The sequence below is a fragment of the Lithobates pipiens genome, unplaced genomic scaffold (genome assembly GCF_037356315.1).
Source record: "Lithobates pipiens isolate NorthernLeopardFrog02 unplaced genomic scaffold, aLitPip1_a1.2 Scaffold_13, whole genome shotgun sequence".
Taxonomy (NCBI): domain Eukaryota; kingdom Metazoa; phylum Chordata; class Amphibia; order Anura; family Ranidae; genus Lithobates; species Lithobates pipiens.
In genome coordinates this window covers 71,193,049-71,205,328 of record NW_027507718.1, presented here as the reverse complement: position 1 = coordinate 71,205,328, position 12,280 = coordinate 71,193,049, and the positions used below count along the sequence as shown (strand labels likewise).

The 12,280-nt window shown below is 40.6% G+C and overlaps 1 protein-coding gene across 1 annotated transcript in view; it reads left to right on the top strand.

Annotated features, from left to right (window-relative positions):
• TMEM38B (transmembrane protein 38B) overlaps nucleotides 1-3,353 on the top strand; it is a 111,680-nt gene extending 108,327 nt beyond the window's left edge. The window contains exon 6 of the mRNA XM_077475177.1: nucleotides 625-3,353. Coding sequence (XP_077331303.1) covers nucleotides 625-858 — 234 coding nt within the window. The 3' untranslated portion in view covers nucleotides 859-3,353. The remainder of the gene's footprint in view (nucleotides 1-624) is intronic.
• Nucleotides 3,354-12,280: the final 8,927 nt, after the last annotated feature.

Genomic DNA, 12,280 nt, shown 5'->3' with positions numbered 1-12,280 from the left:
GGAGCCAGCTGTCAGTCAGCTGGGTGGATCCCAGCAATATGTTTGGGATCCTTCCAAAGCCTGGATCGAATCTGTGATGTCAGCTGATAGTAGGCAAAACACTATGGCAATACTTCTTTTAAGGTGTAGAATTTTGACCCTGATCTATAACTTGTCCCTTGTTATAGAATGTAAACGCATGTGTATATCTACATATATATACATAAGCTGCCAGCCAATATCTTAACTGTTACTTTGGGTTGAACTGCTATGGCATCATGAGCTATAGGTATCTGAAAATATTGTAGCATAGCATTGCAATAAAATTGTTTCTACTTTTATGTCTTGAAATTAGATCACCTTTTAGACCAGGTCACAAACTTATTAAGAACAATCTTCTAATCTCTACAGAACACATTTATAAAAGGTGCACATTCATAGTAAATTTGTGCCTTTTGTCTAGCCTTTATTTGAATATTGCCCTGCTTTGCAAATCTTGGCCACTGCTGTGTCTTGTAAGTATTAGGTTTGTTTTTGAGTCTGTTATTCAATATCTCTTCTAAAAAAATAAATATTTATTCTGGTCTATAAATAAATAAGTTATTCTATGTCAGACATGTGCTTACACCTTGGTTCTATGTTTAGGTTACCATGATGCTAACACAGACCTCCACTTCTCCACTTCAACCCATTGAAAACATTATGAGTCGCTGGTTGTTCGAGCTGCAGAAAGTCCCAATAACAGCTGAAAAAAGACCTTCGACCAAAGATAAAGTGGAGCCAGAAGTAAAAGAAAAACCAGACAAGGAAGAAGTTAGCGAGAAAAATTCAGAGCCCGGTGGACCCACAAGAAGAAAACCAGTTAAAAAAAATGACTGAAACTGACTGAGAAACCTGGAAATACTTGATGTTAATACAGAATTACTTGCTACCAATTGTTAAAGCACAAAATATGAAATGCGTGTGATGATTGAAATGTGAAATCCATTGGGGTTGTTCAGGTTGTATTTATACTATGAGAGGTCAGATTCTTTCCAGAGCCAGTCAGTCCAATGTTGTAGGTGATGACAATAGAAAAGTTTTTTAAAAAGTTGTACTGCAGCTGTTTGCAAGTATTGGCTTCATGGCTCATGGGATTTGCCTTCTGCTGATTTATACAAGATGATACATATTTGTTATCAGTTACCTTTCACATTAAATACAAGAACAATCTACCATATTACACAATTCCTATCATTGTTCCCTACAAGTTCTAAAAGGGTAAATATGCCATGCTGGTCACATCTACTCCCCGTATAAGCCGTTCTGTGACTAATGCACTTATCCACTTTACCGGAAAATGTAATCAAATCTTTTTGTTATAGCAGTATATGAATGGAGAAAGCTGAAACTACAAATTCCTTCTCGTTCATTATGGGACAGGATTGAGAAACAGCTGGTTTTACAGCCGCCTACAGGAGAATTTGTACATCGGCAACATAAAAAGTGACTACCCTGGTATAATCCCTCCCTCTTCTAGTATGCCTCATTTGTTGCTAGTGTCCTTAGAGGAGTGGCATATTTACTGAGAAAAGCTTAACAGCTTTTCTATCCATTTCATCTCTTTTCGAGATTATTTTTTGTTTTGTTCAAGACCTGCAGCTTGAGCTTTGATTTGATGTATCCTCAGCAGAAATTTTGGCTGTGTCCATACCTTGACTCCACTGGACAGAAAATTGTGAGATCTGCTTGGAATGTGACTTTCAGGCACTGGGCTCTGCTTGTGGTGGCTTCCAGACTTTCATGTACTCTGTTGCAGAGTTCTTTCCAGGTTTAGAGCCATGGCATAGTATCTGGTGTGATCCAGTCTCTGTAGACTTATTTGAGTTGGCCATATGGTCTGAACTTTGGGATATACTACATTAGAACTGCTGGATGCAATAGTTACATCTGTTTTTTTATTCACTCTCCATGAAAAAGGGATAACCAACTGAGCAGTTCAGTACTGCATCACTAGCTAACGTATAACAGACTTTAACAGGTTACATAGTTGCATACTTGGGTTGAAAAAAAACCCCAATAAAATGCAAAAAAAAAATGTAAAAAAAAAAATCATACAATCCCATATACACAAGCCTATGTCCACAGTTGATCCAGAGGAAGGCCAAAAAAAAAAAAAAACAGCAAAGCATGATCCGAATTTGCTCCAGCATGGGAACAAATTCTTCCTGATCCCCCGAGAGGCAATCAAATATTCCCTTGATCAACATTACCTAGAAGTGTTGGTATAAATTAGGTTGGCTCTCGTGTAGTCCCTCCTCTGCCACCAGCTGTGGCTCCATGGGATCTGAATTGCCACAATCACCTCTGCGAGACGAGCTAGCAGATTGCCTTATAAAGAACCTTTCCTGATCTTGCACAAAAAATGTAATGTTGAGACGTTGAGACTCGGAGCCTCCCTCCTTCCTAAGGTAGTTTCAACCTTTCACCTCAAACAGGACAGTGTCCAAACCCTCCTGTAGGCAGCAGTATAATTGTGTCTGAAGCCTTTGTCCCTTAAGGAACTTCAAGAAGCAAATTTTACAGTACATACAAAAATTATATATTTTTTTTCAAATCATTTTCATGGTGTGGAAGATAATGAAATGTGCAGACATTCTAAATAAGGGATAATTAGAATCAGTTGTTTGATTATACCTAGGCTTGTTCAGTATAATTTTCAACTATTTAAACTTAATCAGATTATTAAAAGTTCATACCTCACTCAAAGGAAGGGAAAATTATGGAACATTAAAACAATGTCCCATTCATATGGTGCTGAAACTGACAAAAAGATCTGATTAAATGTAATTTAAAAATTTACAAGAAGTTAGAAAATGAAAAGGGGGGGGGGGGGGATACTACTTCAACACTGCATCTACAGTATGTATGTTTTTTTTTTTTTTTTTTTAAAGATACAATTGTCAATGTGCTTATTATTTTTCTTGGCTTTCTTTTATTGTGATGTTGGGTTTCTACATCTACCTAGGCAATTATCCATTTCCAGAAAAGTAAGCATTACATTTCTGATTATTTAAAGTAGGCAAAAAACGTACAAATAGCATTTTATCAATTGCGTTACAATGTTTATTAATTGGAAAATTTATAAAATTAAATATTCTGTAAAGCTTTTTAGCTAGGTGTTTCAATTTTTGATTTTTATATTGTAATTCAGTTCTTTAAAACTAAATTCAAATTCAGTTTTCTACTGGTTAATGAGGTAGTTGTTGTCATACTATTGTAAGCAAATTGCTGTTTGTACTGTTTGATATTCAAATTGTGACTTTTTTGAAATTTCTCACTGAACTCATCAAATTAATGACACTTCAATAAAAAGCTATAGTTTTGGAACACAACCCTTTTTTTTTTTTTATTATCAAAATTTTTGAAAGTGATGATATATTTATATATATATATATATATATATATATATATATATATATATATATATATATATATATATATATATATATATATATATATATATATATATATATATATATATATATTTATAATTTTTTTTTTTTTTTTTTTTTAAAGATATGTGTGAAATCGCAAAAGCAATGCATAAATACCTAATGAAGTAATATATATATATATATATATATATATATATATATTTTTTTTTTTTTACTTTAAAAATAAAGCCAGCTGTACATAATATAGAAGAAAAGCACAAAAATGGATAAGAGAGGGAAGGAACATAAAGAACTAATGCTGCAAGGACAAGTATCAAATCAAATGCTGTAGCGTATCGCTGACATGACTAAGACCTCTTTCACACCAAGACGCTTTTGGGCTAAAATAGTGTCTGTAAAAGCACCTGAAACAACTCCCCTTCTGGCTTTCACACTGAAGTCATGTGCTGGCAGGATGTTAAAAAAATTAAATCCTGCAAGCAGCATATTTGGAACGATGTATACACCGCTCCTGTTCATTGAAATGAATGGGCAGCGCAGACAAACCGCCGCTGCAGCGGCGCTTTACTGGTCGCAAACCCCTGCAAAAACTACGGTAAAGTGCTGCTGAAAATAGCAGCACTTTACCACCAATGCCCCAGTGTAAAGGCATTCTAAGGAGAATATGGTTGTAAAAAAAAAAAGACTCCTTTGTGCTGTCATCAAAGGCGTATAGAAACAAATCGGTTATAATTTCCAAACATTTGTTGGCAACCATATCCTTTGTCTATATTTTCTTGGTTTAAAAAAAAATTGTATTTCTGGCCATATTAAATAAATATAAAATGTTGCATTTTTAAATATTTTTGCATTTTATCCATACAAGTGGATCTCCATTCACATGTTTTCCTGGGTCTCTTTTAAGCTTTCAGTGCTCTCTCACTTTGAATGACAATTGCATGATCATGCAACACTGTGCCTAAATTAAATTTTTAGCATTTTTTTTGAGACAGACTGAGCTTTCTTTTGATGGTATTTAGTTGCCACTTACTGTGACTTACATTTTTTTTTTTAAATGCAATGTGGTATTTTAAATTAAAAAAATGTGATGTTGACATACTGCATTGTGAGCCTTCCTCTTTCTTGCATGTAACAAACACATTGCATCCTGAGTACAAGGGAGACCTGACCTGTGGAGGCTGAGACGCCAGACGCCATGGAGATTATCCAGGAGTGTGGTTGTTAAAGTGACAGCTGGCTGCTTCTATGACATAACTTGATCCTCTGCTTTGTATGATCTCCTATAATATAGAGATCATATTGTTCTGCTAAGAAGCTCATATTTTTCTTTTGAGCACTGGTTGAACACGGTTAAAGACTCACTAATGTATCAGTTTAGATACTTAGAGCAGTACACTTTTATTCATCTGTTTTGAAGACACATTTGGACATTGTTTATCTCACATTTTTTATCTCACTGATATTTTTTTTGGACAATTTTGTTTAGATTTGACACTGTAGCGTTATATATTTTTATTTGGATACATTTGTTTCACAATTTTAATTCATTGCATTTGGATGCAATACATGTTGGTTAGGGTATTTTTTGGGGATTGATTTCTTTAATTCACAGACACTGCAACTTTTTTCACAAATTAATATAGAAGCCAATTGCCTGCCTCGCTGCTCACCCCCTTAGTTTTCTTTACTGGATTATTACTGGTATGTTTTTTTTCCCTATTCGTTTAAGAGCTTTATTAAAGCTCAACCCCTATAACTAACCGCTGGGATGAAGAACTATAGAATTTACCATTTTACTTACCTCAGGCACTGGCCTTGGCTTATTGTGGTCCTCCCCACACACGTAATGTACTAGTTTGTTAGCTGCAGAGTGTGGCTTAGGTTGATTTACTAAAGGCAAATAGGCCGTTCACTTTGGAAGGGAAGTTTCACTGTACGGAGGATTTTTCCCTAAAGATTGGTAAATAACATGTTTGGATTATGGGTGTGAAAAGTGCTTCACCTCATTCATAAAGGGAATCTCCTAATTAGTTTTTTTTCAACCTGTTTGTTGAATAAAAAAAGTAATTATGTATGGCCAGCTTTATCCAAGTGTCTGATCTTTATTTTCTTAAAGCGGAGTTCCACCCAAAAGTGGAACTTCCACTTAATTGCTTCCTCATCTCCCGTAAGTTCGGCCCTCTCCTCCTTCCTCCGCTGCCAGGCCAATCAGAAAGCTCAGCGCACTTCACGCATGCACAGTACAGAACCAGGCGTGAAGCCGAAAGGGTTCCCTTAGCTGGAATGGTGGCGGCTGCACCCAACAGTCGATCCGAAAATTGTGTCAGTTGCCGACATCGGAGGCTCCATGGACAGGTATGGTGGTGGCTGCACCCAACAGTCGATCCGAAAATTGTCAGTTGCCGACATCGGAGGCTCCCTGGATAGGTAAGTGTTCATATAATATTTGTAGCTGCTGACTTTTTGACTTTTAATTTTTTTCCCCAAGGCGAAACTCAGCTTTAATGTTGTGGAATTTGGTACCCCAGTATACACAGCCCTGAATTATTTAAGTTCTTTTCACTCTGGGACTTCTTCCTGTGTTACCTGAAGTCTTGGGGCATTCTCGCCCTTTGTTTTCTTACCATACAGTCTATTTTATCTTAAAGTGGAAGTAAACTCCCCTATCGTTTTCAGCCAAGGAAGCTGCCATCTTTGCCTCTGTTTAATCTTCAACTGCTATGGTGCTGCACATGTGATTCGTTATGACACCAGCCATTGGATGGTTTGATAGTTTGGCTGAGAGCACAGCCAATGTGCATTTAGCATTCCCGGCATGCCTTTTTTTTTAACTGTTTAAATCAATGGGTTTACTTCCACTTTAAGATTACTGCACTCTTTACTGATTATCATTGTCATTTGTATACTTCAGTGTAACAAACACTATCCCATTTCCCCCCTATGGGATTGGGGGGTTTATGGAAACTGTGTTTCCTTTCATACTGTCCCTCGGTACTTGTTTGTTTTCCCTCAGACTCTAAAATTGGACTACACACAATTGAGCTAACAGATATCATTTTCTGTTTCTTGTTTCTGGGTAGGATGGGAATTCTCATTTGGAAATTTCTTGTATCTGTAGTAATTTTTCTATCCTTGAATTTGATTCTATGGAACTGACACCTTTCTAGGTCGCTCAATATTGCAGCATACACACGATCTGAATTTTGGTCGGAAAAAGCTCTGATGCTTTTACCAACGGAATTACGATGGGATTTCGCTCAAGCTGCTTTGCATACACAGTCACACCAAATTCCAACCGCCAAGAATGCGGTGACGTACAACACGTACGACGGGACTAGAAAAAGGAAGTTCAATTGCCAGAAGCCAATTGCTTCCATCTCGTAGTTAAATCTGAGCATGCATGAGTTTTTGCGCGTCGGAATTGCATACACACGACACAATCACATTTTCCGACCAAAAGCTCTCATCTATTTTTTGCTGGCCGAAGTTTAACCACTTTCAGACCGAACCATTTTGATGGTAAATGACCAGAGGTCTTTTTACAATTTGGCACTGCGCTGCTTTAACTGGTAATTGCGCGGTCATGCAATGTTGTACCCAAACAAAATTTGCGTCCTTTTCTTCCCACAAATAGAGCTTTCTTTTGATGGTATTTGATTGCCTCTGCGATTTTTATTTTTTGCGATATAAATGAAAAAAGACCGCAAATTTTGAAAAAAAATGATATTTTCTACTTTTTGTTATTAGAAAAATCCAATAAACTCAATTTTAGTCATACATTTAGGCCAAAATGTATTCAGCCACATGTCTTTGGTAAAAAAAAAAGTCAATAACTGTATATTTATTGGTTTGCGCAAAAGTTGTCACATCTACAAACTAAGGTACGTTTTCTGGAATTTACGCAGCTTTTAGTTTTCGACTGCCTATCTCAATTCTTGAGGTGCTAAAATGGCAGGACAGTACAAAACCCCCCTAAATGACCCCATTTTGGAAAGTAGACCCCCTAAAGAAATTGATAAGAGGCATGTTGAGCCCATTGAATATTTTATTTTTTTGCCTCAAGCCATTGAATAATGACAAAAAAAAAAATATTTTTTTTTTTTTTTTTACACAAAGTTGTCACTAAATGATATATTGCTCACACATGCTATGGACATATGTGAAATGACACCCCAAAATAAATTCTGCTGCTTCTCCTGAGTACGGGGATACCACATGTGTGGGATTTTTTGGGAGCCTAGCCGCGTACGGGGCCCCGAAAGCCAAGAACCGCCTTCAGGTTTTCTAAGGGCGTAAATATTTGACTTCACTCCTCACTACCTATTACAGTTTTGAAGGCCATAAAATGCCAAGATGGCACAAAACCCCCACAAATGACCCCATTTTGGAAAGTAGACACCCCTAAATTTAGGGGTACACTAGTGAGACTAGGTAATAAATGGCGGGTGCCCTGAAACTATAAAAAAATAACTAACCAACCAGCGTCACCTGTAACAGTTATATGGTGATCACTGGTGAAAGGGTTAACTAGGGGGCAATCAGGGGGCTTTATGCGGTAGTATATGGGGGTCCCTGGCGCTATAAAAAGTTGCGGCGAACCTAAATACCTACCTGCCTAACTAGCGTCACCTGTGACACTAATACAGCGATCAGAAAAATGATCGCTTATTAGGCTGGGTTCACACTGGAGCGATGCGGGAACGCCACGAATCCGCGGCGGGTTCCCGCATCGCATGCCTAGCGGCGGCAGTTCACACTGCCCTATGCGAACTGCTGGGAGTGTCAGTGAAATGTTAATGACACCCCCAGATCAGTTCGCATATCGCAGTTTGATCTGCAAACTCGGATCGCATGGTGTGAACACCCATGCGATCCGATTCTGCTGCGGACCAAAAAAAGGGTCCCGTGCGAATTTGCGGCGGGTGCGGCGCGAATTCAGCCATACTATCTGTATGGCTGAACTCGAATCGCACAGAGATCGGATGTGATTTGCACTGCAGTGCCGTGCGAATCACATCCGTTCTCATAAACCGCTGCAATGTGAACCCAGCCTTAGTGACACTGGCGACGGGGGGTGATCACGGGGTTAAACCTTTATTGGGGGGTTAGGGGGGCACATTAGAACTAAAGGGGGCTAACCCTAACTGCCCTAACAGTTATTACAGTCACAAATGACACCAATGCAAAAAAAAAAAATGCAATTGGTGTCACTGTGACTGGGGGGGCAGGGGTAATTGGGGGGGTGATCGGGGGGGTAAAGGGGGGGTGTGAGTGTGCCTGGCATGTTCTACTGTGTAGTGTCGTGTTGGTGCAACTCACCGATCCTCTCTCCTCGGTGCCGGAACGAAAAATACAGACACGGAGGAGAGATTACATCACTTCCTCTCCTGTGTTTACATTACAGGAGAGGAAGTGATGTCACGGAGCATTTCTATTCGTCGGGAGCGATTGCGAGGGGATGGCCATGAATGAATGGCCGCCCCCTCATCCCGGATCGCTCCCGAACGAATACCGACCGCCGCAGGCACCGGGGGGGGCCCGATCGGGCCCCCCACCCGCGGGAAGGCAGGGACGTATATATACGCCCATATGCCTGCCCGTGCCATTCTGTCGACGTATATCGTCGTGCGGCGGTCGGCAAGTGGTTAAAGCAGGGTTAGGTTATAAAGAAAAATATCCCAAGCTTTGAACACCTCATGAATCACTGTTCAATCCATCATCCGAAAATGTAAAGAGTATGGCACAACTGCAAACCTACCAAGACATGGCTGTCCACCCAAACTGACAGGCCGGGCAAGGAGAGCATTAACCACATGCAGACCGGGCCATAGCCGAAAGACGGCTACAGCGTGGTCGGCTTATTCTAGGAGGGCGTCCATGGACCCGGAATGTCCATGACCGCCGGGTCCTCAAAGATTTTTTTTATCAAGCTCTCCTGTTTTTTTTTATAGTGATCTCCATAATATTTTTTCTCATTTTGTGTGTCAAGTTACCACAACACCATTATTATCTTCTATCTTTTAACCTCAAAGAGATTGGTTGGTGTTGGTGTCCCTTGTTAATTTGACATTGTCTTTTTGAAATGTACCTGCCTACTCACAAACAACCTGTCCTTTTTTAACTAAAATACATAGCCAAGTATTTGTGAAAAGAAACTAGGCATTTGAGGGGTCATAACAAAATAAAGAGGAAGGCAATGCTGGATAAACTGGTGAAATTGGCAAAGCCTTTGTACCCCAGGGCACACATCAATTATTTGACAGGCAAAATTGTTAGCCTGAGGAGTCTATTTAATAGGTAGTACAATACGGTCCAGGACTCCGAGAGATCGGGGGCAGACGCAGATGACCTATATGTCCTGAGGCTGTGGTCTTACAACAGTCTGTGTCTTTTGTCAGACCAGGCTGAACCCAGGCCATCACTCTCTTGTCTTCCTAGCATGCTTCCTTCCAAGCTTGCTTCTGGTCTGTGGCTTTGGTGTTGGAGTTGTGGCAGGAGGTGGAGGAGGAGGAGGATGGTCTAACTCATACAGGTGGGTTTTGCTTGTGAGTTCGCCCCTCAACCCCTTATTTAGGGCCATATATATCACTGCATTACAAAAAGATTTTGGCCCACCTCCGTTTCCTGCATTTTGCTGGCTACCATGCAGGCATAGGCCTCTTGAAGATTGGGGGTGGTTCTGAGGGCTGCAGTAGCTTCCCCAATCAAAGAAAGCACTGACTCCTCCACATTCTTCCCCTTCCTGGTACTTTTTGTTGGAAAGTGGAGGGGGGGGGACCTGGGATTCGGTCAGGCTACTGGGCCTGGCCACCTCTTGGCTGCCACTTTTGCCCGCCACCTCCTGGCTGCCACTTTCCACCGCCACCTCCTGGCTGAGGCTTTTCTGTGCATGGAAATGGGACATATTTTTAGTTTACTGTTCATCAAACACAATTTTCAGAAATATGTTAAACAATGCTATACTTGACTCAAGCTGGGCTCCTCCACATCTTCTTCCTGGGTGGAAGGCCATGGTTGGACTTCTGAAGCCCCATCTGAGGTGGAAGGAAAAGTGGAAGGAAGTGTGGAAGGAAGGGTTGAGAGTGATGGCCTGATTTCAGTCTGGTCTGACAAAAAACGCTGGGGGGAGATGCCAGTCAAGAACTTGATGCCCTGCAGACTTCTCCCCATCGGCATGTACCACAAGGTGGCGACGAGCCTCTGCTCGGGAGTGATGGCTTGCCGCATGCAGGTGTCCTGCTTGGTAATATAAGGAGACAGCAAAGCCAACAGACGGTAAAAAACGGGGTCCGTCATCCGGAGATAGTTTCTGAAATCATCAAGTTTATTCTCCCGGATCTTCCGCCAAAAAGGCATGTGTGAGAATTGGTCAAGCTGGAGCAACCAATTCTTCGTCCATTAACTCCTCCTCCCCCTGTTCATGAAATGGGCTTGGGTCAGAGTAAGAACCCCAACACCAAGCCCCCGCATAGCACACGAGTATGTAACCGCAACATGGCTTCAAAACGGTTGGCTGGTCAGAACGAACTAACAGAACGCCCTGAAAACAGAAAGAACCTGAGAAAAAGGAGCAGAAAAGAACGCACTGAAAATCAGATACGTATTAGAAATAGCACGCACTGAAAACCAGATGCGAACTGACTACACACACCGAAAACCAGATACGAACCCGCAAGCACAAACTGAAGAGCAGTAACGATCGGAAAAGCACGAAGCTGAAAAGCCAGAATCTCTCACCAAACTTCTACTAACACGAGATTAGCAGAAGGAGTGCAAAGGGTGGCGCACTGGCTATTGAACTTTCTTTTTCTAGTCCCTACGTACGTGTTGTACGTCAGTGCGTTCTAGCCGATCGTCGTACGTGTTCTACGTTACCGCGGTCTGAACGATCAGATTTTCAACAACTTTGTGCAACAGTGTGTATGCAAGACAAGTTTCAGCCAACATCCGTCGGAAATAAATTCACGGTTTGGTTGTCGGAAATTCCAATCGTCTGTGTGTGACATAAGAGGTAGTGAAAAAATGATATGATATGTGTAATTTATGCTCCGTGAACACCTGATGGTGCTCCCTGCATGTTGGGCCTCTCTATTGCCCCTTCCCCATGGTCGGACATTCCGACTACAAAATCCGTCTGATTTTTTCCGACGGATTTTGGCCCAAACTTGTCTTGCATACACACGGTCGCACAAAGTTGTCGGAAAATCTGATCGTTCAGACCACGGTGATGTAGAACACGTATGATGGGACTATAAAGAGGGTAGTAGCCAATAGCTTTCATCTCGTAATTTATTCTGAGCATGCGTGGCACTTTGTCCGTCGGAATTGTCTACACACAATCGGAATTTAAACAATCAGATTTTGTTGTCGGAAAATTTTAGATCCTGCTCTCAAACTTCTCAAAGGTCAGATGGAGCCCACACACGATCGGATTTTCCGACAACAAGATCCGACCGTGTGTGCAGGGCATATGTGGCCATGCTGTGTAAAAGTCTCACACATGTGGTATCACCATACTCAAGAGGAGTAGTAAAATGTATTTTGGGGTGTAATTTGTGGTATGCATACGCTATGTGTGAGAAATAACCTGATAATATGACACTTTTGTGAAAAAAATAAAAATAAATTTATTTTGCAAAGAATTGTGGGAAAAAATTACAACTTCAAAAACCTCACCATGCCTCTTTCTAAATACCTTGAAATGTCTACTTTCCAAAAAGGGGTCATTTGGGGGGTATTTGTACAGTCCTGGCTTATTAGGGTCTCAAGAAATGAGACTGTCAGTACTTCAGGTGTGATCAATTTTCTGTGATTTCCACGATTGCTTGTGGACTCTATAACTTTCACACAGACCAAATAATATA